This window comes from Ursus americanus, chromosome 2, assembly GCF_024610735.1.
Source record: "Ursus americanus isolate L20-20 chromosome 2, mUrsAme1.1.p, whole genome shotgun sequence".
NCBI lineage: Eukaryota > Metazoa > Chordata > Mammalia > Carnivora > Ursidae > Ursus > Ursus americanus.
Genome location: NC_142128.1, coordinates 78,157,117 through 78,184,733, shown reverse-complemented (window position 1 = coordinate 78,184,733; position 27,617 = coordinate 78,157,117). Strand labels below are relative to the sequence as shown.

The 27,617-nt window shown below is 40.5% G+C and overlaps 1 protein-coding gene across 1 annotated transcript; it reads right to left on the bottom strand.

The window, feature by feature from the left end:
- Positions 1-256: 256 nt before the first annotated feature.
- On the bottom strand, positions 257-27,610 carry FLVCR1 (FLVCR choline and heme transporter 1). Its single transcript, XM_045787873.2, has 10 exons — positions 26,642-27,610; positions 21,663-21,807; positions 16,199-16,339; positions 10,936-11,003; positions 10,029-10,132; positions 6,216-6,326; positions 5,591-5,696; positions 5,267-5,378; positions 3,358-3,425; positions 257-3,201 (listed from the first exon to the last, which is right to left on the bottom strand). The coding sequence occupies exons 1-10, from the start codon at positions 27,377-27,379 to the stop codon at positions 3,124-3,126; spliced, it is 1,671 nt and encodes a 556-aa protein (XP_045643829.1). The 5' UTR covers positions 27,380-27,610; the 3' UTR covers positions 257-3,123.
- Between the last annotated feature and the right edge of the window lie 7 nt (positions 27,611-27,617).

Genomic DNA, 27,617 nt, shown 5'->3' with positions numbered 1-27,617 from the left:
AAAGTCAGCAGCTTAGGGGTAGGGTCCCCAGACAGCTCATGGTAGGCACCTATCTGCCCAAGGAGGAGTCAGGCACCAAAGGAGATCAAGCCCTTACTACTTTGCTGTTTTAGTCCTGACCCTGGGGGACTTGGTCTCGTCGCGCTCCACAAAACTGCCTCCTTGGCCCATTCTGAAATCTTACAGTCCCTTTCCACTCCCCATGTGCACCTAAGCATCAGAACTTTAAAAAAAAAAAAAAAAAAGCCATACAAAATGAACATTAAAAAAATAAATTTATTTCAGGTCTGAAACACTGAAGGACAAGCATACCGACAAATAGTACAAAAAGCAAAAATTAGAACATGAAAGATGATTTAATACAGACAGACATTCTGGCAATACTCTGAGTTTACACACAAACACATTTTTAAAGACATTTCTCCAACATTCACAAAAGGCAAAAGCTAGTGTTTGTTTGTTGTTGTTTTTGCAACATTTATAAATGCAACAGCTTTTAAAAGCATCCAATTTCTTTCTAAAATCACTTCATTAAAACTTACACAAGTACTGGTTACCCAACTCCATTTTCCAAAGATAAGACAGAATTTATATGACGTTCTTGTTTGACCTGCTACAACTTTAACTCAAGATACAGAAAAAATTATCCATCCATTTTGTGTTTTGGAACATCATATTTCATCCTTTTTCTAGTCAACAAAGAAAGACACACAGGACATTTATGCTTTTCAGAAACAAAGTAGTTCAACTTTTATCTGTAATTTTTTCGAAAGTTTAGGAACTCAACAAGTACGTGATTATTTTAAACAATTGATAGTTCCAAAATAAAAGTAATTATTTAGGAGGGATCTTAGAATATATTTTTGGCCATAAAACCTGTGACGTAAGTATCTAAAGAAGTTAATGATCCAGCATATTCTGCCTACGCTATCACCAACTGAATAAAAAAGCAAAAAACAGATGCTAAATTCCCCATATCCACGAAGTGTCAATCACAGCTGTGTATCCAATTCTCCAGGGGATTCTTCTCTAGCTAGATTTAAGTTCCTGTGGTTCAGTGATTTGGTTACCCCATGACGAGTGGCGTTTAAGATTCAAAAAGGATCTTTGAGATCAAAGTGAAAGGAAAATGCTGGCCAGTGGGTGACAGGGACAGCCAGAAACAGCTCCAGGTCACAGCCCCAGAGCTCCTGATTTCCAGCTACGTTCTTCTGGTGACACATTCTCCAGGGTAAGATTCTACATAATTTGCTGTCGTCCGATTACAGAGAATGTTATAATTTCGCTATAAAGCAATGCACAGAACACGCCCAAATCAGAACTGCTAATTCACGTCAGAGTATTCAAGGGTTTACCTGACTGGGTTGGTGTTGCTGTTGTTTTGGTTGATGTGGACATAATGTCAATATCATGGCTGTTTCGATGTCATTATTGTAAAGATATTTCCCTATCAGCTTCGGAGAGTCAGGACAGGAACGACATTTAAATTCTCATTGTAAACAAAACGCAGTGGTAGGCACTGTAGAAACACATTTGGTCCTATTTTCCTTACCCTGAGCATGTAACAGAGCAGAAGTTTTCCAGCAGTGTGGAGACTATGTACCGTCCGGTGAAGCAGAGAATACTCTTCCCCCGCACGCCGCGGGAGGACGTACCCGGTCACAGTATTCCTCAAAGGAGAACGGTCATACGTATGATAGTGCGGAACGAAGACAGTATTTCCAGAGGTCTCCACGAATGAGAACCCCTGGGCTATGTTACCATAGATTTATCTCCATAACCTTCAAGCCAAAGTATTGCAAGACATCATGAAAAAGCCAACAACACGTAGGATGGCGTTTTCTTGCTAGAAAGTCATACACAGGCACACCTCGTCTTATTGTGCTTTGATTTACTGCCCTTCACAGATACCGAGTTGTTGTTGTTGTTGTTTTTTTAACAAATTGGAGGTGTGTGGCAACCCTGCATCAAGGAAGTCCATTGGTGCCATTTTTTCCAGAAGTATTTGCTCACACATGTCTCTGTGCCACATTTTAGTAATTCTTGCAATATTTCCAACTTTTTCATTATTATTCTCTTTAGTAGGTAATCTGTGATCAGCGGTTATGACTTACTGAGAGCTCAGATCGTGGTTAGCATTTTTTAGCAAGAAGTCTTTTTTAAGGTATGTACCTTGTTCTTTCAGTCTACTGCACACTGACTAGACTACAGAATAGTGTAAACATGACTTTTATATGGACTGGGAAACCAAAGAATTCATTTGAATCACTTTATAGTGATATTTGCTTTATTCTGAATGGTCTGCAGCTGACCCTGCAATATCTCCGAGGTATGCCTGCGTTGAAAAAAGAAGAGTCAACAGGGGAGTGGGTACAAAATTACTCTATTTCAAGTTGGAGTGAAAGGAACAGTATTAGCATTTAGACCGTGATAGGAAGGCAGTGCGGAGAACTCAAGATAATGAGCCTGTGTCTGGCTCCTTAGCGTCTAAGACCAAAGTCATGGTTTCAGCGTGTACACAGAACAGTTTTGATGGCCACTGACAATACATGTTGCAAAGCATTGTTTAACAAGAAGAGAAGAAACCAGAAAAATTTTAGAGGTTTCCGTGGAAGTCTCATCCCAGTGCTGTCCTTTGAGGAGTTCGAAGTGCCACACTGGTACTCCCACTAAGGCGGATTGGACAGTTGGTAAGAATAATGGAAAGGGAGCTAATTAGGAATATATTGCACACTTGGTTCTAAATGGCATGTACTCCTATGTGAGTTAAAGGGATTAGACCTCCACATTATCATTTTAGAGAGCCTTCTGACCTTCCATTTTCCAAAAAAACCCAACAACAACAACAAAAAAACCACTTTCGGAAAATACATGTCAGGAAGCTTACTTTCTGATCGGCAATAGAAGATTAGCAATGGGATGCTAGGTGCATTAAGTGGTAGTGTGAATAGGATGTGAGCCAAAGCATATTAAGCAAAATCTTGCTTTACGTTAACAACGAAGCAAGACAGTAATTGTAGTCAGCGGTCACGTAATAATTTTCAAGTAAGTACCCATCTCCTGTCATGTATAAACCGAGCCTCGCTGCTCAACTATCACGTGATGTCAACTTTCTCTTTCACCTCAGATTGCCGATTCTGACTGCTTGGACATCATCATAGTTTTGGATTCTTGATCTGTGGGACTATCTTCAACTGGTACCTGGAGAAAGAATCATAAGATAAAAAACCCTTACGGCATCTGGCATATGCCATGATGACAGATCGACAGCTGGCTCGGGAATACAAAAGAGCTGACTAGACAGATTGATTTCACACATTCCTCCATAGTATAGTCATAAATATATTCATTACTTACAGCTTTAATATCACCGTTCGCAATTCCTATGTTTATATTGTGTCTTTTGAGATCCGACTTGATTAATGCTGAAATAGAGAAACATCGGTAGAGTTACCAAAGAGTATAGAGGGATATATTTTTCTCTAAGCAGTACAAGGCCTTTCTGGATGTTGCCACATTTAGCGCACTGTAGTACCATCATATTCAGCGGCATCCTCACAGCATGAAAAAATGCTAGGGACGCCTGGGTGGCTCCATCAGTTGAGCGTCTGCCTTTGGCTCGGGTCATGCCCCGGGGGTCCTGGGATGGAGTCCCACCTCGGGCTCCTTGCCCATCAGGGAGTCTGCTTCTCCCTCTGCCTGTTCTTCTTCTTTTTTCTTTTTTTTTAAGATTTATTTATTTATTTGTTTGTTTGTTTGTTTATTTATTTGACAGAGGCAGCCAGCGAGAGAGGGAACACAAGCAGGGGGAGTGGGAGAGGAAGAAGCAGGTTCCCAGCAGAGGAGCCTGATGTGGGGCTCGATCCCAGAACGCTGGGATCACACCCTGAGCCGAAGGCAGTAAGTACCCATCTCCTGTCATGTATAAACCGAGCCTTGCTTAACGACCGCGCCACCCAGGCGCCCCCTCCCTCTGCCTGTTCTGCCTGCCGCTGCCCCTGATTGTGCTCGCTCTCTCGCTCTCTCTCTACAAATAAACAAAATACAAAAAAAAAAAATGTTAGTGTTTCTCTAAGGCACTAATTTAATTAGCAATTCCTTCATCAGTGAACACATACAGGATGCTGGGAACCAAAGAGGCAAAGGTGAAAAGCACAATTCTTTCCCTAGAGCACCCTCGATTCTAAGGAAATACTGGCATGCGAACGATTATAACATTGTGGGATCGGTGCAATCACACAGGTTATGTAGAAGGTGTGGTGGGAGCATGGGAGAAAAAAAGGCCTCTGTCAATCCGGAGAAAATCACAGAAGGCCTGCTAGAGGAGATACATTTGAATTGAAACTTGAAAAATGAGTAGGAACTTGTCAAGCAGACAAGAAGAGAGAGGAAGGCATTCTGGGCAGGAAACAGTACATGCAAAGAATGCGAGACAGGAATAGAATGAACAAGAATCTGGCACTGGAGGTAGTTTGGGGACCATTGGAGCATCAAGTACAAGGCGGAGGAGGCAGGATATGTGGCTCGGTTGGCAGGTACCGTGTACATTGTATAAAATAGTTTGCACTGAAGAAATCAGCCAAGCGAGCTACCAGATGAAGCAACGTGTGTGTAGAAACACTGCCGGACATTAAACTTTGCTTCTAAACCCATTTTTACGCTAATGCGCCCGGACAGACTACAGATAAAAGCCCTCTTCTGTGCTCTTTTTCTAGTGTTGGGCAGGCTGGGCCCTACTCTCATTCCTGCCCATGTCTACTCTGATTATCCCTATCTCGGGTACTACTGGCTAACCCTTCCATGTGCTATTTCCACCACCACACACGATCATCACTGAGGATGCGATTAGGCATGTTCTAGGTGCCAGACGCGACACTGGGAGCTTTTCATGAAGCACCGCAGTTAATCCGTGTCACAACCCTCTAGGGCAGGCTTTTTAATACCCTGTTATATGAATGAGAAAAGGAGGATCTGAGAGGTGAAGTCACTTGTCTAAAGTCACACAGCCCGTGAGAAGCAGGTCTGTCCAGAATTTTTACCGACCCTTAATACAATGGTTTTGTTTTTTATGCATAGTAACAGTATTGAGGTTAAAATCTGAAAAATGAATTGATAGATTCATATCCTTGGGAAAAGACAATATCCTGCTTTGTATCTCTTTTTTCCCCCTGAGTTCTGCCAAGTCAGTGAGAATCAATAGACACGAAAATTAAATATAAAGACAATATGACATAAGTAATTTTGCCAGGAAAATGCCCTAATTTACCTGTTAAAAGGATGCCTAGAAACATCCAAATACAGAGGAAAATGTTTCCTGCCCTAGGACCATAGTCTGATGTGAGCTTTCCTTGAGCCAACGTGAACAAAATTCCAAATATCTAAAATAAGAGAAATAATTGTTAAGTTTGCTTCTTTGAAGTAAGTGCAACGTTTTCCCCAGAACTGTTCCTATCTTATTCATATGATTTAGCTTCTACAAACATTCATTGAAAGGTAGAATCTTTCGAACAAAAATTCTTTTTAACTTTATTATCCACTGGACTAGTCAGCAAACTAATCATCTCAGATTTAAGAGAAGTCAGAGGTTTACTTGTGCAGCAGCGTTGAGAAGACCAGAGGAAGTGCCTTCAGATTCAGGGTAAGTGATTTCAACAGCGAACTCAAAACCCACTGGGAGGTAGCCGGTCATGAAGAAACTAGGAAAATAAATCCAGAATTATAGAAACAGTTAACTGAGGGCATATCACATGTTGAGGCAATCGTTCTACTTCTCAGGCCTATTCTAGTGATCAGATAACTGAACGTTTTGAATTCATGTGTGACAGTAAGGCCCTATTGTTATTCACCAATCAGCCCAGGGACAGAAGAACTAAGAAGTAAAGCAGATCCTAAGTTTTTCTTTTTTTGAGAAAAATTTACCTCTAATTTGCGAACTCAGTTGTTTTTCTAACTAAATAAAGCTACCTGGACTAAGGAAGGCTTATCCATTTTTCACTTATCATATATACCAAAAAAACATTGTAAACTACTTTTTTTTTTTTAATTTCCAAAGAATTACGTATTTATGTGCACAGGATAGATTCTTTAAAGTTTAAAATATTAAAGGACATTTGAATGAACTAAAAATTTAAAACCACAGTAGTAATACTTCAAAATTGTAACAGCACGCTAACATTCCTCCTACACGCACACGCACACGCACACACGATGCTTACCCGAGCACCCCTCCCGTAACAAACACGACCATAATGTATCCAAGGTCCAACGTGAAAGTAAATATAACCATTCCAAAAAAAGACAAAATGTAAACTGTCAAAGTTGTCTGTCTAAAACAAAAACAAAATTGTTAGTATTTTGCCTGATTTTCCTAGGTATATAAAAATCCTGTCGCTAACCATTGCTCTCTCTATACAGTAATAAATGCCTTGGTTTTCAAGATTAGGTTTCCGTCGTATGGAAAATGTTTCCACCAAAGCATGGACTTTAAAGCTTACATTTAAGATTCAACAGTAGCAACCAACAAAACTCACACCATATCCAATGTTCAGACAGGAAGGAATATTCATATGGATCAAATCATTTTGTGCCACCAAGTGGGATAGTTCCCTATCTGTATCTGAAGATTGACTTCAAATTCCACCTCTCCCAAAACCCTTTCCTAACCACGGCAGCTTATAACATTGTCTCTTCTTCCAAATCCCCTTATCATCTTAGTAGCTACGTAACTGTCACATGACAGACATCTATTGGGTGTACGACATCTATTTTAGTCTGTTACATTATTATTTTTCATATACAAACACTCTATTTTCCCCATCTAGACCATAAATGTCTCAAGGACAGGGACTCTATGTCGCTTGTCACAATCCCTAGCTGAACTATGGCCACAACACAAGTCTGGTGAATGAATGGCAATTACTCTGAGAACAAAATCAGGACAACAAAGAAGACATTTCTATGCCTATCAAGTTTTCTAACTGTAAAGTGGACCAAAGGCTAGGAATAATTTTAATCCTGTACATATGTTCCCTTTATCTACAGATCGAATGTAAGCTACCATTTCATAATAATGAAACTACAGCAAGTGTTGTCTTAAATTATGGGAGAGCTGTCTTGGAGTTTTTCAACATGAGAGGTCTTTGGAAGGGCTTACATGATGATATCGAACATATCTTGAGCCTTGAAAGGTACACAGGATACATAGGTGACAGTTCCATATTTCATGCATTAATTTTATTTCATTCCATCATTTATTTATAGTTCCATTCATTCATTTCTCCCAAGCAGTTGGGAAGATTCTGCCTGTTAAAAAGTGTAGCTATTCTGGGGTATCTGGGTGGCTCAGTCGGTTAAGCATCTGCCTTTGGCTCAGGTCATGATCCCAGGGTCCTGGGATCGAGCCCTGCATTGTGCTTCCCGCTCAGCGAGAAGCCTACTTTTCCCTCTCCCACTCCCCCTGCTTGTGTTCCCTCTCTCGCTCTCTCTCTCTCTCTGTCAAATAAATAAATAGAATCTTAAAAAAAAAAAAAAAGTAGCTATTTTTGACTTAGGGGCCCAAGATGGCAGCCTAGGAAGACGCTGAACTCATGTCCTCCCACAGACACATAGAATCTACATAGAAAGCAATTCCTCCTGGGGCGCCTGGGTGGCTCAGTCATTAAGCATCTGCCTTCGGCTCAGGGCGGACCCTGGAGCTCTGGGTTCGAGCCCCACATCAGGCTCCTCCTCGGGAAGCCTGCTTCTTCCTCTCCCACTCCCCCTGCTTGTGTTCCTCTCTCGCTGGCTGTCTCTCTCTCTCTGTCAAATAAATAAATAAAAATCTTTTAAAAAAGAAAGAAAGAAAGAAAGAAAGAAAGAAAGAAAGAAAGCAATTCCTCCTGAAGAAGAACTGAAGACTGACTGAACAGCTTCTGCATAATAAAGGGTAGAGGGACCACATAGAGAGGATCGGGAGAGACAGAGACAGGGTAACAGTGGGAACCCCACTGGAGACCCTATGACCTGCAGTAGGGACAGATATCACTGAGCTGTCCCTGTTCAGATTCACCTGCCCTGGGGCACAGCAAAAAAACAAAAACAAAACAGTGGTTTAAGGAGCAACTAGACTATGAGTGAAGGAAATCCATTTACTAACCCTAGAGTGTCTGCCAAACAGTGGGGAAACTGCTGGAACTCACTTTGGAGTTGGAGATGCTTGTGATAGCCACTGTTTACAGCGGCCCCTTGAGAGCACAGACGGGGACAGAGTCCACTAGCCCACACTAGCTCCATCTGTCCTGCAAGGGAAGCCCTCCCGACTGCATCTGCTCCAGGTCAAGTTGTCCCACCGGGGCAGCCCGGTGCAGAGCACCCCCACCAGCACTTACTCTAGCTCCAGCCATCCTGCCACGGCAGCCAGGGCACAGAGTGCCTACAAATGCCCAGGACCCCTGCCTCACGCCTGCTCCAGGTCCAGCTATTCTGCCAATGTGGACCTGACATGAAGCCCCTGGGACCCCCAGGGCCCAAATGTGCTCTAGCTCTAGCCATCCCACCAGGGTGGCCTCTGGCATGGAGCACACCAGGACCTCTGGCCCGGACCAAATCCAGCTCCAGCTGATCAGCCTAAGCAGCCAGGCACACAGAGTCTACACGGGGGACGTTCCTACATAAGGCCGCTCCTTCAAGACCGGAAGAGATACAGACCTCCAGTTATAAAATAAATAAGTCACGGGGATGAAAAGTATAGCACAGGGAATATAGTCATCTGAACTATGGAAGCAGCCCAGGTGTCCATCGATAAGGAATGGATAAAGAAGATGTGGCATATATATACGATGGAATATTATTCAGATCTAGCTATATGAAATAAGTAGAGAAAGACAAATACCATATGATTCCACTCATATGTGGAATTTAAGAAACAAAACAAAGGCTAAAAAAAGAGAGAGAAAACCAGAAACAGACTTTTCACTATAGAGAACAAACTGATGGTCACCAGGGGGAGATGGGTGGGGGGATGGGTGAAATAGGTGAAGGGGATTAAAAGCACGCTTATCTTGATGAGCACTGAGTGATGTATAGAATTGTTCAATCGCTATATTGTACACCTGAAACATAACACTGTATGTTAACTACGTTGGAATTTAAAAACTTAATTAAAAAAAGAAAATAATTGTTGAATCACTATGCTGCACACCTGCAACTAATATAATATTGTATGTCAACAATACTTAAAATTAAAAAAGCAAAAAATATATATATAGCCATATAAATATGGCTATTCTTTTAAGGCTCAATGTAAAAGATGCTGCCCCTGAAATCCCTTTTCAGTCTCCCAGTTGGTATTCCTAAGTTCTTCTTTTGTATTAAAATTTTGATTATATAAATGTATAATTCATATAGTATTTTCATATTATGTATTATATTATAGTTAAGTGGTGCAATAGTGTGGATCACTTTAGGCAAAGACTTTTAAAGACTTATTTCCAAGATTCTATTTATTTATTTATTTTATTATTTTTTTAAAGTAAACTCTACACCCAACATGGGGCTCGAACTCATGACCCTGAGATCAAGAGTTGCATGTTCCACCAACGGAGCCAGCCAGGCACTCCTAGGCAATAACTTTTTACCAAAAATGCCTTATGCTCAATAGCAATTTTTTGGTAGGAAAGACAACTTTTTGTTTGTTTGTTTTTAAGCTTACGACATGAGAAAAGAACAGGATAAAGTCTCTGTCAGAAGTCAAATGTTTCTCAGAAAGGGCTTTTGTAGGATAGTAATGATCCCTTCTAAAGACATATGTGTGCATGATTCCTATTAGAGGGGAAGAAGCTTCATAAGGTATTCAAATTCTCAAAGTATGACTGATAAAATAAGACAATATATAGACTTCATTCAGAAGTGAAGGGAATCTAAGAATGTCTAGAATCCAAGTCTCTTAGTAATAATAACACTTTTTAAATTTCTTAAAATAAAAAGCAAAGTTTCCATTAAACCCCAAATACCCTAGGCTGTACACCACACATTTATCTACTATCACTTACTTGTATGTTTTGGTATGATCTAGCCACAAGCCACAAAGAATAGAGCCCACCATTCCAGCTACTACCAATGTTAGCCCAATCCTTCCAGCATTGATTTCTTCTCCCTTTAAAAAAATTTTCATAAGAAGTTAATCAGATACTTCTAATTCCAATAGATCTTTCACATTCCCATACCTTTCATAGTCAATGAAAATAACAGGATAAAATAGTAGGAAATTTAGTACATCTGTTAGGGTGAGGGGGTAGGGGGCAGGTAAAGCACATATCAAGGACATTCTATTTTCAAACCAAAAAAAAAAAAGAAAACCTAAAATGTGGGAGAAATAAAATAAATTTTCCTTGATCCTCTATGGTTAAGAAAGTGCAATGATTTTTGTTAGAATTCTCATGTAATTCACAGAAGTCTGAGAAGGAGATTAATCTGATAGTTTTTATATATTACAACTGCTTTCTCCTTTCAAAAGCAAAGACAGGTCACAGCTTGATCTTTACTTCTTTATATTTGGGCTGGTTTCCTTTAAAATTGTTTGTTTTTCCCATATAACCAGTCATGTTTCTTTTAAAAAGGACTGAAAAAAAGACTTATGTATTGTCACAGCAATAATACCTTCTTCCTTCCATTTTGTGTGTTCTATAAATTGGATTAAATGTATTCTCAAAGAAAATCTTTTAAAGCAACAAGGTCATACATCTTTTTTTTTTTTTTAAGATTTTATTTTTAAGTAATCTCTACATCCCACGTGGAGCTTGAACCTACAATCCTGAGATCAAGGGTCAAGCACGCTCCCCCAACTGAGCAAGCCAGGCGCCCAATAAATCTTTAATCTTATGATCATGCTAACAGGAATTACGCTGTTTAAATAACATTCTTGGCCAGGCATGCGACACAGTCTAGACGGAAACTCACCTTATAATATGTCAGTATCATTTGATTTAATAATGTTGACACTGAGTAAAATGCTCCAGTTATGATACCTACAATAATAAACAGAAAATTATAAACGTACCATTTATTAGTTCGTAACGTGATAATGGAGTACTCTGTGACAATGGTGAAAATATAACGTATTTCTCAGACAGCTGCCAGAGAAAACTAAAAACTCTGACCATTCCCTTTCAGAATATGGAATGATCAAGTTAACACCTCAACTTACAGAGATTACAATAGTAAACTTCTGTCATTACACCATCTATTATTGTTTGGACTCAGATATGCCGACCACAACTCCCATCTCCATGCAGAACACTCTAGAGCAATGAAGCACTGAGTGGACTGCTCACTGAGCACCCACAATGTCCCCGAGCTAGTGAGTGTTCAAACAGGAGACAGAATCTCCACCTCAGAGATCTCACCCCTGCAGCAAAGACTTCAAGGCAATTAGTAAGATAATATTAATTCCAGAATATTTAAAAAGGAAAAATAAAAAACAGCTAGCTATCAGAAAGCATATGACTGGGTTTGAATCCTGCTGATTACTGGCACATTTGTGGGCCTCTAGCAAGACTTAAGTGTATTATTAAATATTTCAAGCATAGAAGAAAGTGCAGAGAATAATTTAACAAATACCCTTACTCATCACCCAGCTTGTCAAACACTCACATTTTGCCATCTTTGTTTCAGATTCACTGTTTAGATCTCTAATCCTGTTCTTCTCTCCCATTCTTTCTCAGAGGTAACCCCGACCCTCCTGTTAGGGCCTATCATTTTATATTATTTACTTTATTTTATTTTAAGATTTATTTATTTATCTTAGAGGGCATGAGTGGAGGAGGGGCAGAAGGAGAGAGAGGGGAAGCAGACTCCCCGCTGAGCAGGGAGCCTGACACGGGGCTCAATTTTAGGACCCTGAGATCATGACTTGAGCCAAAACTAAGAGTCAGACGTCCGACTGAGCCATCCAGGTACCCCGGTGCTTATCATTTTAGATATTGAATATATGTGTATCCATAAATAACAATTAGAATCATTCTGCATGTAATTGAACTTTATATAAATAATATATTATTTGTATCTATCTATAGCTTCCTCTGTCACTCAATATTATAGTTTTTAGATTTATCAGAGTCAATACTTGAAATTCTAGTTCATGGGACGCTGGGTGGCTCAGTCAGCTAAGCGTCTGCCTTTGGCTCAGGTCATGATCCCAGTGTCCTGCGATCGAGTTCCGCATCGGGGTCCTTGCTCAGTGGGGAGCCTGCTTCTCCCTCTCCTTCTGCCCCTCCTCCTGCTTGTGCTCTCTCTCTCTCTCTCTCACTCTCTGTCAAATAAAGAAATGAGAGTGAGAGAGAGAGAGCACAAGCAGGAGGAGGGGCAGAAGGAGAGGGAGAAGCAGACTCCCCACTGAGCAGGGAGCCCAACATGGGGCTCGATCCCAGGACTGGCGGATCATGACCTGAGCCGAAGCAGATGCTTAACTGACTGAGCCACCCAGGCATCCCAAGAAATTCTTTTAAGAATACTAAAGCCAGGGGCGCCTGGGTAGCGCAGTCGTTAAGCGTCTGCCTTCGGCTCAGGGCGTGATCCCGGCGTTCCGGGATCGAGTCCCACATCGGGCTCCTCCGCTGGGAGCCTGCTTCTTCCTCTCCCACTCCCCCTGCTGTGTTCCCTCTCTCGCTGGCTGTCTCTCTGTCACATAAATAAATAAAATCTTAAAAAAAAAAAAAAAAAAAAGAATACTAAAGCCAGTTTCCTACATGTACTTCTAAAACTTGAAAGTTCTAATTTTCACCCTTTGGTCTTTAATCCATTGCAATTCATTTTTTTCATGGTATGTTCTAGAGAGCTAGTTTTATTTTTCCCATATGGATCATCAATTATCCCAGGGCAATTTCTATATAGTCTCTCTTACACAAACATCTAGTTTTCATATATACATGTTCTAGTCATTAGAGCTCTTTGCAAATACAGTAGTCCCCTCTTATCTGCACAGGATTTGTTTCAAGTTCCCCCAGAGGATGCCTGAAACTGCAGATAATACCAAACCTGACACACACCATATTTTTTCCTGTACATACATACATATATATGGTAAAGTTTAATTTATAAATTAGGCACAGTAAGAGATTAACAATAACTAATAATAGAAAAATTACAATATACAGTAATAAAAGTTACGTGAATGTGGTCCCTCTCTCTCAAAATCTTATTGTACTGTATTTTTTCTTCTTATTGTGCTGATGTGAGATGATAAAGTGCCTACGTGATGAGATGAAGTGGGGTGAATGACATAAACCGTGTGACGTAGGGTTAGGCTACTGTTGACCTTCTGTGATAGGTCAGAAGGAGGAGCACCAGCTTCCTGACTGTGGCTGACCATGGGTAACGGAAACCAGAGAAAGTGAAACTAGGAATCAGGGGATCACTGTATTCTAGCGTCTGCAGCCACTTAGGGGCATGGCCATATGACTTAAATGTGAGCAAAAGTGACATTTCCCATTTGCTGCCCTAGTAATCATAATAGCATGTGCCAAGATGTCATTCTGGATCCCTGAGTTAACTCTGGGGAGCAGCACCTTGCTGCCAATTCACGCTGAACACGCAGCACTGGCAGTAAATGAATTTTTGACGTGTCAGGCCATTGAGATTCTTCATTCGCAGAATTTCATTGCTATCATACAAACCGGCCTGCAAACGGATACAGAGAAGTAGGTCACTGGGCTCTCTTCTCACTCCGGTAATCTACTAGTCTATCCCTTGCTTATACACGGCATCCTAATTCTCGTTGTTTTATAAATCCTGATATTTGAGAATGTGTCTCTCACCTTGTTCTTCATTGACACTATCTTTGTTGTTTCTTGGCCCTTACTTCTTTTGCGGGAGTTTTACAATTAGTCAAGTTCCCTTACAAACCATGTTTAAATGGAAGATTGCAGGATGAGACATACGGCTGTCTAAAGATCGTATCAAAACATCCCGAGTAACTGGCCTTTGATGCTCACTTCCCAGTGAGTTCGGATACATGTAGCGACCCAGCGTGGTTAGCCTGGGGAGACCAAGGAAAGCAAGGAGGCCTGTGCTCAGGCCTGAGGGTACCCTACTGCACTGTACTGTACGCTGATCTTTCATCTATTCCAGACCTGAGTAAAGATAGCAAGAGTCAGGATGAAGGATCATAAGAGCAAGAAATACTGTTATCTGAGCCTAGATTATTTGTCTGAGTTTCAGATAGCAAATAGCAAGAGTGGCATAGTGAAGGATTGCGTTTTCTCCAAATAGCCCTACCTCAAGAAAATGTTACCTTAGACTATTTGGTTCCTAAGTTTTGGACCCTGTATGTAATCCTGAAAATCTGTCCTAGGAGGATAGCCTCTATCTAAACCACCCCACGTCCGAGTTTGCTCCAACTTTACATATAAAATACTAGTCATGGAGGGAGACCGGTGCACTGTCGAAAGGTGTGATGAGGGGCGCCTGGGTGGCACAGCGGTTAAGCGTCTGCCTTCGGCTCAGGGCGTGATCCCGGCGTTCTGGGATCGAGCCCCACATCAGGCTCCTCCGCTATGAGCCTGCTTCTTCCTCTCCCACTCCCCCTGCTTGTGTTCCCTCTCTCGCTGGCTGTCTCTATCTCTGTCAAATAAATAAATAAAAAAAATCTTTAAAAAAAAAAAAAAAAGAAAGGTGTGATGTGACACACTCATTCAAAACCATAATCCCTAACTAGGCACCCCTTTGGTGAAGAATAGGAGGTCAAGAAAGTTTTCCATCTCTCCTGGCGAACTCTCCACAGTGTTTCCCAATGCCTTCTTTCTGATTCTTTTTTTTTTTTTTTGACGATTTTTGTATTTACTTTAGAGAGTAAGTGAGGCAAACGTTAAGCCAGCTCTTGTAGGACTGCTTAAGGGAAAAAAGGAGTACATTTCAGGTAAAAAGAATAATGGCACAGAATTACAGAGACTGGAATTCACAGCATATATGCACGTGGAGGCGTGTTTGTATGTGTGAACGTGTATGTCTGTGACAAGGGGCTGGTTATAAACTGGCTCATAGAAAGCTTATCTTGGGAGACAGTAAGAGATAAAGAAGGTAGGAGTCTTTCTTCCTTAAATGACAGGCTACAGAAAGAAATGAATTTGCTCTTATAGATAATAATCACTCACTCACTCACTGTATTTTCTCTACTTCCTAGTTATGTGTTTTAGGTTTAAGCTAACCAGTGGAGGTAACCAGCAAAATTAAGAAAAGGCACTATGGCATGGCAAAGTATTTAATGACGATAGGATGTAACATCTGGGATTTGCTTAAAAATATTCCAGGAAAAAAAAATCCAGGAAAAATGTAGAGGAAAGAGATAAAGCAAGAATAGTGAAATGTTGATAATTGCAGCTGGGTGATGATAGGTACATAGGAATTCACTATATTAAATGTTCTACTTTTGTGTTCAACTTTTCACTGAAAAAAAGAAGAAGATGAAGTAATCCGGGTAAAAGGGTGAGTGAGTTTAGGTCAGGGCATAATTTGTTACAACTCGTAGAACGGTTATGTACTAGGGTATGCACTCCCCAACAGATGTAAAGAAGAGAAAGAACAGCAGTGAGTGACTGCTGAAGACAAGGAAGATAGAAATAGGGTGTGTTAGCAGTTATTATAAACGGTGTTGATATAAAAAACAAAGAATAAACTGTCAGCAAACTCTGAAGGGAACCAAATGGGTTGGTGCCTGCAGTCAAAGCTACAGCGTCAGGGTGAGTATCTGTCAGCTATCCTGAAATATCTAGAAGGATAAGAATTGCTTTTCAAGTTAGAACTGGTTAGGGCGATCGCATTAATGTCAGTTTTGACTGAGTAGTCAAAATAGATGTCAGTTTGCAAGGGGTCAGCGAAAGGACTAGTGACATTTTCCATATGCTTCCAGCAGTAGGACTTAATTAAAATACTTGGTGAAACTCAAAAAAGGAGGCGGTGCTTGTCTATTTGAGATGTAGTATATTTTATTTAAAAACATAAGAAATTAGAGAAAGGAATTAAGAAATCAGATTAAGAAATTATTAAGAAAATCGATCCTGAAGTTTTTGCTTTTAGTTCAAAATTTAAGTTTATGACTATGCCATCATTCTTTTTACAGTTAACAAATCTATCTCATTAATTAAAGCGCAAACCACTAGATTAAATGAAAAGAATCTACAATGCTCAAAGTTTTATACAGAAATCAAAGTAAAAGAAAACCACTTACCGTAAGTGATCAAGAGAAGGACAAAGGGAATGTTTTTAAATAGGTTCCTTATTGATTTCTTATAGGAGTACTCGGCAGGGGGGCTTTTTTGAAGAACGGCTTGAGCCTGACTTGGTGGATACTGAGGCTTTTCTTTGAATGCTGGAAACACATGGGAAGGCAATTAAATACATGGATCTCCCTTAGTGAGCAGACTAAATCAGTTTAAGCTTAAAGACGTAGTGAAGTCTTACAGTGAGCCTTTCATTTTCATTAACTTCTGAAGAATATCCTCTCAGTCCTCTGAAACGGACTACAACTCAGAGATCTGGCCAAGTCACATAACTGCAAAACCATCAATAATATGTCACAACCTTGCCCACTGATTATTCTATTCTTAGTTGAGCAAGATTAATTTTTATTCTAGTAAAGTCTTCAACAATTCCATTTCTACACTTAGTTCAATTTGTGATTACAGGTAACATCAGATACGAGCAAACCAATATGTTACTTTTTAGAGGACTGTCTTGAGTTAGTAACTGTTTTCTTCTACTATTTGCTACAAACTTTATCATCTGATCTAATTACACCTCTAGAATTGAAAAGGTCCAGGTGGATTCATGGAACAGAGCTCACCCAAAACATCGATTAATTAGCATATACTGATAACTTACCAAACTAAAACAGACTTCTATTTTTACAGGTGTCACAACTAATTCAAGAGGAGACATACTCATGAATATTTACTTTTGAATGTCCTTATATCGGAGGACTGCTACACATAAAATGTTTAAGTCGTTGCAATCCCTTCTCTTCTGTTTACCCTATCTGCTCCTTGCACTGTTGAGAACGCCTGTTGTCCTTTCCTAAAGTCTCTTTGGGTCCTAGTTAAGATACAAGATATCTCCTTTCGTTAATAGTGGTAATACACAACTCACGCAGCTGTAAAACGAAGTTTCAGAACATAAAAACGATGCTTACAAGGTAGTCATGGGGATTGAGTGAGTCTTCGGTCTCTTACTTAGGTTCGCATTTACTCTGGTAAAGTAAGTATAAATGGCTCAGATTTGAACTCAAATGCAAAAAGAGAACAATTCATATTAGTCTTCAACCTCGCTGAATTTATTTTCTGAATACATGTGTTATCTCTTAGTTTCAGGTAGTCATCTACCCTGTTGGAGAAAATCAGGCCCATATCTCAGGCCCATATCTCAATACACTAAAGTTGGGTTTCAGTCTATATGAAGAAAAGGAAATGGAGGGGCAGAAAACCACTGGTCTATGACCCTGTTTACTCTGCATTGCTTCCTTTAAAGAATGAAGACAATAGCCTTCTTCTTTCTTCTCCCCACCAAAAATGTGTGCCAATAAAATAATTAACTATTGGGGCCCCTGGCTGGCTGAGTCAATAGAGAATGCGGCTCTTGATGTCCGGTCATGAGTTCAAGCCCCGCACTGGGCAGAGAGCTTATAAATAATAATAATAATAATAATAATAATAATAATAATAATAATAAACAACTATTCAAGCAGTTATTCTCCAAAGTAGCCAAAGGATTTTGGGGCACCACGTTCAAACCTTTTCTCCCATGATGAATAAGAAGGAAATCTATTGGGGCGCCTGGGTGGCTCAGCTGTTAAGCATCTGCCTTCGGCTCAGGGCGTGATCCCAGTGTTCCGGGATCGGGCCCCACATCAGGCTCCTCCTCTATGAGCCTGCTTCTTCCTCTCCCACTCCCCCTGCTTGTGTTCCCTCTTTCGCTGGCTGTCTCTATCTCTGTCAAAATAAATAAATAAAATCTTAAAAAAAAAAAAAAAAAAAAGGAAATCTATTGTGTTTAGGACTACTACCACTTTTTGGAATTAGATAATAACATTATCTTTTGATTTCATTATTTGTCTCTGTATGATTCAAGCAGACATTCCACACATTAACTTATAACAAGATATGTAGAGGTTTGAATACTGGCTCTGCCTCATATCTTTGTATAACTCAGAAGGAGTCAATTCCTGTCTCTCAACTATAGCTTCCTCATACATAAAATGGAAATAACCAGTTGTTATGAGGATTGTATGATATAATATATGCAAAATAATCTTGCCATTATGGAATGCTACACAGAATGCAGTGTCATTTTCAAGAATACTTATTTTTTTAAAAAATCCATTTATTTATTTGAGAGAGAGAGAGCACAAGCACGGGGAGAGGGAGAAGTAGACTCCCTCTGAGAGTAGAGCCCAATGCGGGGCTCAATCCAAGGACCCCGAGATCACGACCTGAGCTGAAGTAAGACACTTAACCGACTGAGCCATACAGGTGCCCCCAGGAATACCTACTTTTAAAAGTCAGAGACTTTATCTCAGGGGCTTGAAATTCTTATAGACTAAGTAAAACACATTTCTGTTAAATGTTTACAATAGCAGCCTATCTATAAATATCCTGAATATAAGAATTAAAACTAGAATTATATATCCATGTTATATACTCATGTGTTTAAGTACCTTAATATTAAATACTTTGATTGCCTTTACTTCTGCTTTCTCTCATCCACTCATGTTAGTGAGTCAGGAAGGTAAGGATTTTAATTTGCACATTTGAGTTAAGTGGTAGAGTTTACTGTCCTCCTGCACAAGGACAGCTTCAAACACAACAGCATTACCCCTTATACAAGAGGAATTTGAACTGGAACAAAAAAAAGACTAAAGAAAAATTAAAATGACATATTTCTATATATAACATTTTAACTGTGGTGTTAGGGTACCTAGGCTCAAATTTCATCTGCAGTATTCACTATGACCATGGATGGATTACATTCACTTCAATTCTGTGTCCTACTTTCCTCATCTATCAAATGGGAATGATAATAGTACCGCCCTCATATGGCTATGCAGATTAGATGATCCAGCAGGTAGCATGCCTTTAAACATGTTTGGTACTTACCAAACCACCAAATGTTAGAGGCCACAATGGCATGGGGTATGAAGAATGAAGCATTACTGTGAGATTCGGTGGAAGGCTTGGGTTATTCCTAGAAATGCTAGATGGATTACACTCATGACTAAGCTTATGACTAAGGGAGGGCAATAGGGTTACAGGGCATGAAGCCTCCAGATAGCATTTTTCAAAGACTGCTGAATACCAATTTGGTATATGTCACATTGCTGAAAAGCAACAGCAAAGCCAAATCACTTTATAAAATTTGGTTGGGTTTCCAAAGTATTTATGGGAAGTATTTAGAGGGAAGCAGGATTGTATCTTAGTAATTAAGGACCTTTAAGCAGGGATTTTAAAAATAATCCCTATTTTCCTCAATAGCAAATATTTGAGTATAAGGAAAACAGATAAATTTTTTTGTTTAAATGTCACGATTTTCAACCTGACATTCATGTCACAACTGTATATTATCTCCCTTTTAAACTATGTTTCATTAGATTAAGATTATGGGTCACCAAGCAAAACTTGACAGTGAGCCCTTTTTTCCTGGCTCCATCTCCACTCAGAAACTATGAGTGCATAAATAAGTAATGATGGACATGATATAGGTCTCTTTTAATTTCTCAAATAACACAGGTGCTATGTCAAAGGACACACCTATTGTTATTGCCTTTTTGTCCTCTTCCTCTGACAAATAAAAATCTTATATTTGTAGCATCTCATACAGATATGCTTAAACACATATGTGTCACATATATAATTTCATATGTATAGATATCTTATATAGAGCCTGTGCTCTCATTTCTTCCAAAGAGATAAAGCAATGAAAGACAGTTAAAAAAAGGAAAACCAGAATTGATGTGAAGATACACAAGCAATCGTAGGAAGGAGGATTTTACATATTAATAATCCCTATTGCTGATAGAGGATCCATTTATGCAAAATATATACAAACTATATGTCATTTAGCAAATCAAATATGGCTCCCAGAGAAGACGACTTAAGAGTTTGTTTTTCAAAAATATACAGTTGACCCTTGAACAACATGGGGGTTAGGAGCACCAATCCCCCACACAGCTGAAAATCTATGCATAACTTTGGACTCCCCAATAACTTAACAATAGCCTACTGTTGACCAGAAGCCTTACTGATAACAGTCAATTGACTCATATCTTGTATGTTATATGTGTTACACACTGTATTCTCAAAATAAAGTAAGCTAGAGACAAGAAAATCTTACTAAGAATATCATAAGGAAGAGAAAATATATTTACAGTACTGTAAAAGATCCGTGTATAGATGGACACGTGCAGTTCAAACCCATGTTGTTCAAGGGTCAACTGTAGATTTCTTTTAAAACTTTGTTAAACTGCTGAAATAGTACAGGGATAATTGTCCTTTTTCAGTAGTCTCTACACAGCTAAATGTCACTCCCTAATTGAAACATAAAATGAGTAGATTTGGTATGTCAGAATACTTTATATGCTACCGAGAGAATATTTTTTTCATTATCTAAAGGGAAGTTAAATGTACGGGCAGTTCATCTATGAAGGCAGTCTCTATCAACAGTCTTCAACCTACATGCCTTTGAAAAACAAGGATTTCCTATCTGGAGATCACGAAATTTGAATTTTTCATTACTATTATAGCCATGGTAAAAATTAATCTTATACATTTTAAAACTCCAGCTATAATGCAATAAATGTAAATATTCATGATTAAAAGATGGCCTTTCAACTTTAAAGTTGCTTTCTTCCTCAAATCAAGTTAAGATATCCTGAGTGCTCAAAGGGCAATATTACAGTGACGTTAGCAACCACATTACTGAAAAAACCTGTCCTTCGTCCCTGCAAGCAAAATCGTTTCCCATTAAAAATAAACTTTAAAAAGCAGACCTTCCCAAACCTTCTTCCAAACTGACGATGGCTGCTTGCAGCTGATTTTGACTGACTGCTTCAAGAGACAGGCCCAGACGAGAGGACTCAGGGACGAGTGGTGACAGTAGTGCTTTGCTGGAGTGGCCTAACAAGCAGACAGTCGCCAGTTTGAGACTGCTGAACAGCTTGCCACTGCCCAGGATCGTTCACTGGTCAACATGTTCAGATCCAGTTAATTGTTAAAATGGGGATCCTTGGAAGGATTTCTCATTAAAAAAGAAAACAAGATTGTAGCCTCTTTGCATCATTTCAAAGCACGACAAGAATTTGTTCCTGGCTGTGTTAGCATAAGCCGCAGAGCACGTAGAGGAAGATGCAAACAGGAGGCAGGTAGCATGTTGGAAACAACGGTTATCAGGGAAGAAAATTAGTAGGGAGAGAAATTAGATGAATTAGTCTTGAAACCCTTGATGATAGTAAAAGAGATGTGGCTGACCATCACACATCCCTAGGGGTGTAGCATTCATTATCGGAACAAGTGCGACAGCAAGAATGAAACAAGCAAATGGCACTGGAGATATTATCATAAAAATGTTCAGGGTCAGCTATGTTTATTTCCATATGTTTGCCATGCATTTATCTATTTAAGCAATAGGGAAAATAATTTGCTTACCAATTACTGTTAAAAGACATAAAAACGTGGCGATGGATGCTGTTCCATAGAACATGGTACTGATATTGCAAGCCAGAAGATCTGTGTTATTCTGTGTGTTGGGCACTAAAACTGGTGGTAGCAAAAAGCCAACTGCAGTTCCAAGCTGTAAAATAAACAATCCTGTTAATAGCTACCATTAATAAGAGAAAAAAAGGACATACTGACAATTAATACAACATAGAGAAGACAGCTAGTGTATTTATGGTGTAAGGTGCACATTCTACAGCACCAGGTTCTGGGATGCTGGGCTGGCTCTGTTGGAGGAGCATGGGACTCTTGATCCTGGGGTCGTAAGTTCGAGCCCCACACTGCGTGTAGAGATTACCCAAATAAATAACTATTTAAAAAAACCCACACCATGTTCTTTTTTTTTTCTTTTTTTTACTGTACTGTTAAAGGGTAGTTGCTGACAAATGACTTTCCTGTTCAACAAACTCCTACTATTTGAATAATTCTGCTGTAAGGATGTGTAAGATTCCATCCTTACCCTTTAGATGCTTACAATCAAAAAGAGCAAGAAGAATATGCAGAGTAAGGCTGAGAAAAGATGACATACAGAATGGGAGAAAATATTTGCAAATCATATATCGAAGAAGGGTCTACCATCTAGAATAAATAGAGAATTTTCACAACTCAACAACAAAAAGACAAACATCCAATTCAAAAATGGGCAAAGGGCTTGAATACACATTTTTCCAAAGAAGATATACAAATGTTCAATAAACACATGAAAAAAAATGCTCAACATCATTAATCATTAGGGAAATGCAAACCAAAACCATAATGAGATACCACTTCATACCCACAAGGATGGCTATAATAAATAAACAAACAAAAAAAAATTGGAAAATAACAAACGTTGGCAAGTTGTGAAAAATTGCAACCCTTGTACACTGCTAGTAGGATTGTAAACCAGTGCATGCACTGTGGAAAACAATTTGGCAGTTCCTTAAAAACTTAAACATTGAATTACCATATGACCTAGCAATTCTACTCCTAAACAAATACCCAAAACACTAAAGATAGGTATTCAAACAAATATCAAATATTATACATGAATATTCATAACAGCCCTATCTGCAATAGCCAGAACGTAGAAACAAACCCAAATGTCCCTCAGTGGATGAATGGATAAACAAAATGTGGTACATCCCTATAATGAAATATTATTCAGCCCTAAAAAGAATGAAATATTAACATGGATGAACTTTGAAAACATGCTAAGTGAAAGAAGCCAGACATAAAAGGTCATATATTGAATGATCCCATTTACATGTAATATCTAGAATGGCTAGATCCATAGAAAAAGCAAACCAGTGGTTGTCAGGGGACAGAAGAAGGGGTGCATGAAGAGTGACTGCTTAGTGGGTACTGGGTCTTCTTTGAAGGTAGATGAAAATGTTTTGGATCTAGATACAGGTGATGGTGGTACAACACTGTGAATGCACTAAATGCCACTGAGCTGTAATTTAAGATGGTTAATTTCATGTTCTGTGAATTTTACCTCAGTAAGAAAAACTCAAGGTTGAATATGATAATTACAATGAAAGAAATAAAATTAAAGTATTAAAGGAACTCAATAGAGAAAAATAGCAGATTCTTTCAGGGATAGAGGTGAGGAGGAAGGGCCCCAAGACTGGTTTCCAAAAGGAGGCTGAGGCAGATAGTAAGAGTCACCAAACACTTCATTTGCTCCTTAACAAAAAGTTGGATAGAGACCATTAAACAGGTAATTAGAAGAGACAGTGATGGAGAGGTAGAGGGTGCCAAGACTGGGATGATCATATGCTCTATCATCCCAATGAGAACACTATTCAGAGCGAAAGGGACTAAATGAGTAGTTATTCTAATGAACAGCTCTACACAGGGATTATCCCATGCAAACTGGAATATACAGTCACCCTAGCTACTACGCTAGAAACTACTTTGAAGGAGCACTTTGTACAGACTTGGGGTTCAGGAAGAGTTTCTGGAGGAGCAAAGATCTGAAAAAGAAACTGGAGTTAGCCAAGTGAAATCAGGGTGTTCCCAGCCAAGGGAACATCACGTACAAAGGAAGGAGGACAGCATGACCTTGTGAGAAGCTCTAAGTGGTGGACAATTCCCCTCAGAGCAGAGAAAGAATGTGGATGTGAGGAACGGGGGGTGTGGAGAGGTGAAGCCCAAGAGTTGACAGGAGGCAGATCCAAACGGTCTCACATTGTCTCATTAGAAAGTTTGAATTTTATCCTAAGGGCCATGGAAACCACTGCAGAGTGCAAGGGAGTGTCCTGGACAGATCTGCACATCAGAAGGACCACAGTGCATGAATGTGGAGAGTAGTAGGAAAAGAGCGAGAGCTGCAGATAGGAAAGTCAGCCAGCAACCTCTAGGTAAGGGCTGCCGGTGGCCAAAGCTAAGATAGTGCTAGTAGAAATGAAGAGAAATGAGAAGGAGACAAGGCAAATTTGGATGGGCAGGATCATATGGAAACATTCAGCTGGCCAGTATCTACATGAGTCTGAAGCTGATTCATTTATTCAACAAATTTTATGGAGAATATATAATGTGTGGGGCACTGTATTAAATGCTGGTGAGACAACTGTATACATTCAGACCACATGCCTATTTTCATGAAACTTACAATCTGATGGTGGGGATGGGAAATGAGTAATAACAATTAATATATAAGCATAAATATATCAGACAGTGATAAGCACCATATGGAGGTAAGTATAATGATGTAATAAGAGAGTGACTGGGCAACTCTAAATGGGATCCTCAAGAAATGCCACTAAATGATATTTAAAATGAATTTAAACTGAGAGTTGAGTGACAGTAAGGCTGTAATGATGTGATCCTAGGATGAAGAACATTCCAGGCAGAGAGATGGATCTGATCCATGTTTTAAAAGGGTCTCGCAGGTTAGAGACCTGGCCGTAGAGATGGATAGTGAAAAGCCAGGATGCAGCAATCAGACAGACTTGGGTGTGAATGCTCTGCCACCACTTAGCTGTGTGACTCCTGGAAAATAATTTCATTCCCTTCAAGTCTCAGTTTCTGTATATAGAAAATGGAGAGACTCATGGTTCCCACCTTATATTATTAAGCTCAAGGACACAATGCATGTAAAATACTTAGCATGGTGCCAGGTTCTTGGTGAACGCTCAATAATGCTGAATCTTATTATACATGATCATGCCATAATTTAGGCTGAAAATGAGGGCCATGAACACGTGCACAGCTACTGCAGTCAAGGAAGGACAAGAACACCTAGGGAGAACGTACGAAGAAGGCAGAGGTGTGCTGAACATCAGAGGGAAATCTGCATATAAGAAAACATTTCCATTTATTATCCATAAGTAGATAATCCATAGATATGGAGTTAATAATATTTCTGCCATTCAATGAAGTATGAATATGGAATATAATATTGTAAATGAAAAATACTTTAAGAAAACAGTTCCTGGGGTGCCTGGGTGGCACAGCGGTTAAGCGTCTGCCTTCGGCTCAGGGCGTGATCCCGGCGTTATGGGATCGAGCCCCACATCAGGCTCTTCCGCTATGAGCCTGCTTCTTCCTCTCCCGCTCCCCCTGCTTGTGTTCCCTCTCTCGCTGGCTGTCTCTATCTCTGTCGAATAAATAAAATCTTTTTTAAAAATTTAAAAAAGATTGAAAAAAAGAAAACAGTTCCTATCTAAACATATGGAAGCAACCAACTAAAATATCAGTTATAAATTATTTTGAATATGAACAACAAGCTACCCTTTCTTCTGTACTTTTAGAGAAAGAAGATAAAAATAAAGTAATAAACATGTAGAGCTCGCCTTTTTATGGATTTTGGCTAAATCTTGTGATCTTGAAACAAGTGTTAGACTGGAAGTAAGAGAGTAACATTCTTTTGTTACATAGCATGTAGGAATATAGGCAGAGAGAGGTGAAGTTCATGGTATATAGATTTTTAACTACATTCTCCTCAAGCTGAACGAACACTCAATACAATGTACATAAAGTATCACAGAACTCCATATGCAAATTTTAAATGACAATAAAAGAATCAATCTGCAATTACAACACACACACACACACACATACACACACACACACACACACCATTCTAGTTAGTAATGCTACTGGAATGCTACTGGAATTTGAACCTATGGTGTTAGAAGGACTAGATAGCACTTTAAGGGAGAACTGGCAAAATAAGCCACCCTTTTAGAATGGGTTCCATGATCTGTGATCTGTCTTGCATTTTCTTACTGTTAAAATTTGGTACTTGGACTCGGGCATGTTGTGAGGTCTTTACCACCAGAACGTTTATGTAGCTGTCATTTGTAAGTATCATGTACCAGACACTCTGCTGATTGCTAACATATAAAATTAAACAGGAAGGGCGCCTGGCTGGCTCAAGTCAGAAGAGTGTGCAACTCTTGATCTCAGGGTCATGAGTTCCAGCCCCACCTTGGGTGTAGAGATTACTACCAAAGATAAATAAACTTTAGAAAAATAAATACATAAGTAAAACAAAACAAAATAAAATAAAACAGGAGCTGTTCACACGGATCATTTAAAATGAGAACAAACTTCCCAAACTTCCTTTTACAAAGAATACACTGGGGAGGACAAAAATACCTAAGTCTCACGGGTTATTACACTGCCAAGTTTTCTATGATGTTAGGGATCTGTGGGCCAGTTCACTTATTTATTTTATAGGTAATTCTCAAAGCAAGATGATAAGGTAGTCACTTCAAACTGGTTTTGAAGTTCTGTCCTTACAAATAAATCAAATACTCTCTTTAATCCAAGACTGCCTCCTACCTTGTAACGACACATCTCCTTTCCTTCATTTATACACATCTGCCTCCTGAGGGTCCATCCGCATGCCTAGCTCATACAGCCTATGCCTTGATCTGGTCCTGAAGGATCGAATTTTCATCTCTCACTCTAGTTCTTACCTGATTGCCTAGCACGGCGGTGGCACAGGCTGTGGATACCTCCTTGGGCCCAAACCACACTGAGGCGATGCGGGAGGGCAAGCCGAGGATGAACACCTGGGCCACGGAGCACAGGCACTGGCCCAGCATGGTGACCCAGAAGAGATGCTGCTGGACACTGGCGCACTTGATCCAGGCGCCCAGGCAGTTAAGGCCAGAGCCCAGGAGGGCGGTGAGCCGCAGGCCTCTGGTGTCCAGCAGCCACGTGGCCGGGAAGATTAGGGGCACGTACGCCAGCATGTACACCATGGACAGCCAGTCGATGTGCAGGGAGGAGACGCCGTAGAAGCCCTCGAAGACATTGCTGATGATGCTGTATTGGATCCATTGAAAGGCGTTCACCAGCGAGTACAGGCTGAAGATCAGGAGCACCACAAAGCGCCGCGCAGACAGCGCTGTCTGGGGCACCCGGGAGCCCTCGGCCCCGGGGGTCTCCTCCCCGGGGCCCGTAGGCAGCAGCCGGGTCTGGGTCTCCTCCTCTGGAGCCAGCGGCGTCTGCGGCCTGCCGAGGGATTCAGCGGCGGCCGCGAGGCTGTCCCGAGACACTCCATTCAGGGTCAGGCAGCCGGCCTTGGGCCCGTTCTGCGGCTCGGCGCTCAGCTTTCCGGGGGGCTCGCCCCCCGGGACCAGCAGGTATCCATTCGCGGGCGGGTGTCCGGGTGCCACCGCTGCCCCCTTCTCATCGTCCAGCTTTGCCATGTCCCTGCGCTCCCCCGCGCCCCGGCCCTCCTCCCCCTCCCTGTACTCCCCCGCCCAGGACCCGAGGTCCTCCCCGCACCCCAACCCCAACCCCTTGGCCCACCGCTCATGCAACCCTTTCCCTGGCCGGGTGAGCCTGGGTGCGAGCCGCGAAAGTCAGCCCGCGCTGCCGGAGGCCGCAGGCGAAGTAGCTGTCCTCGCGCGCCTCCAGGCCCACGGTCACCCTGCGCCAGCCCCC

What these genes read in the sequence shown, in the direction of transcription:
- FLVCR1 (XM_045787873.2), bottom strand. Translation starts at nt 27,379, where the DNA reads ATGGCAAAGCTGGACGATGAGAAGGGGGCAGCGGTGGCACCCGGACAC. An exon ending in ATGTCTTTTAACAGTAATTG is followed by an intron (nt 16,340 to 21,662) that starts GTAAGCAAATTA and finishes ATGTGTTTCCAG; the next exon opens with CATTCAAAGAAAAGCCTCAG. An exon ending in TGATACTGACATATTATAAG is followed by an intron (nt 10,133 to 10,935) that starts GTGAGTTTCCGT and finishes ATTTTTTTAAAG; the next exon opens with GGAGAAGAAATCAATGCTGG.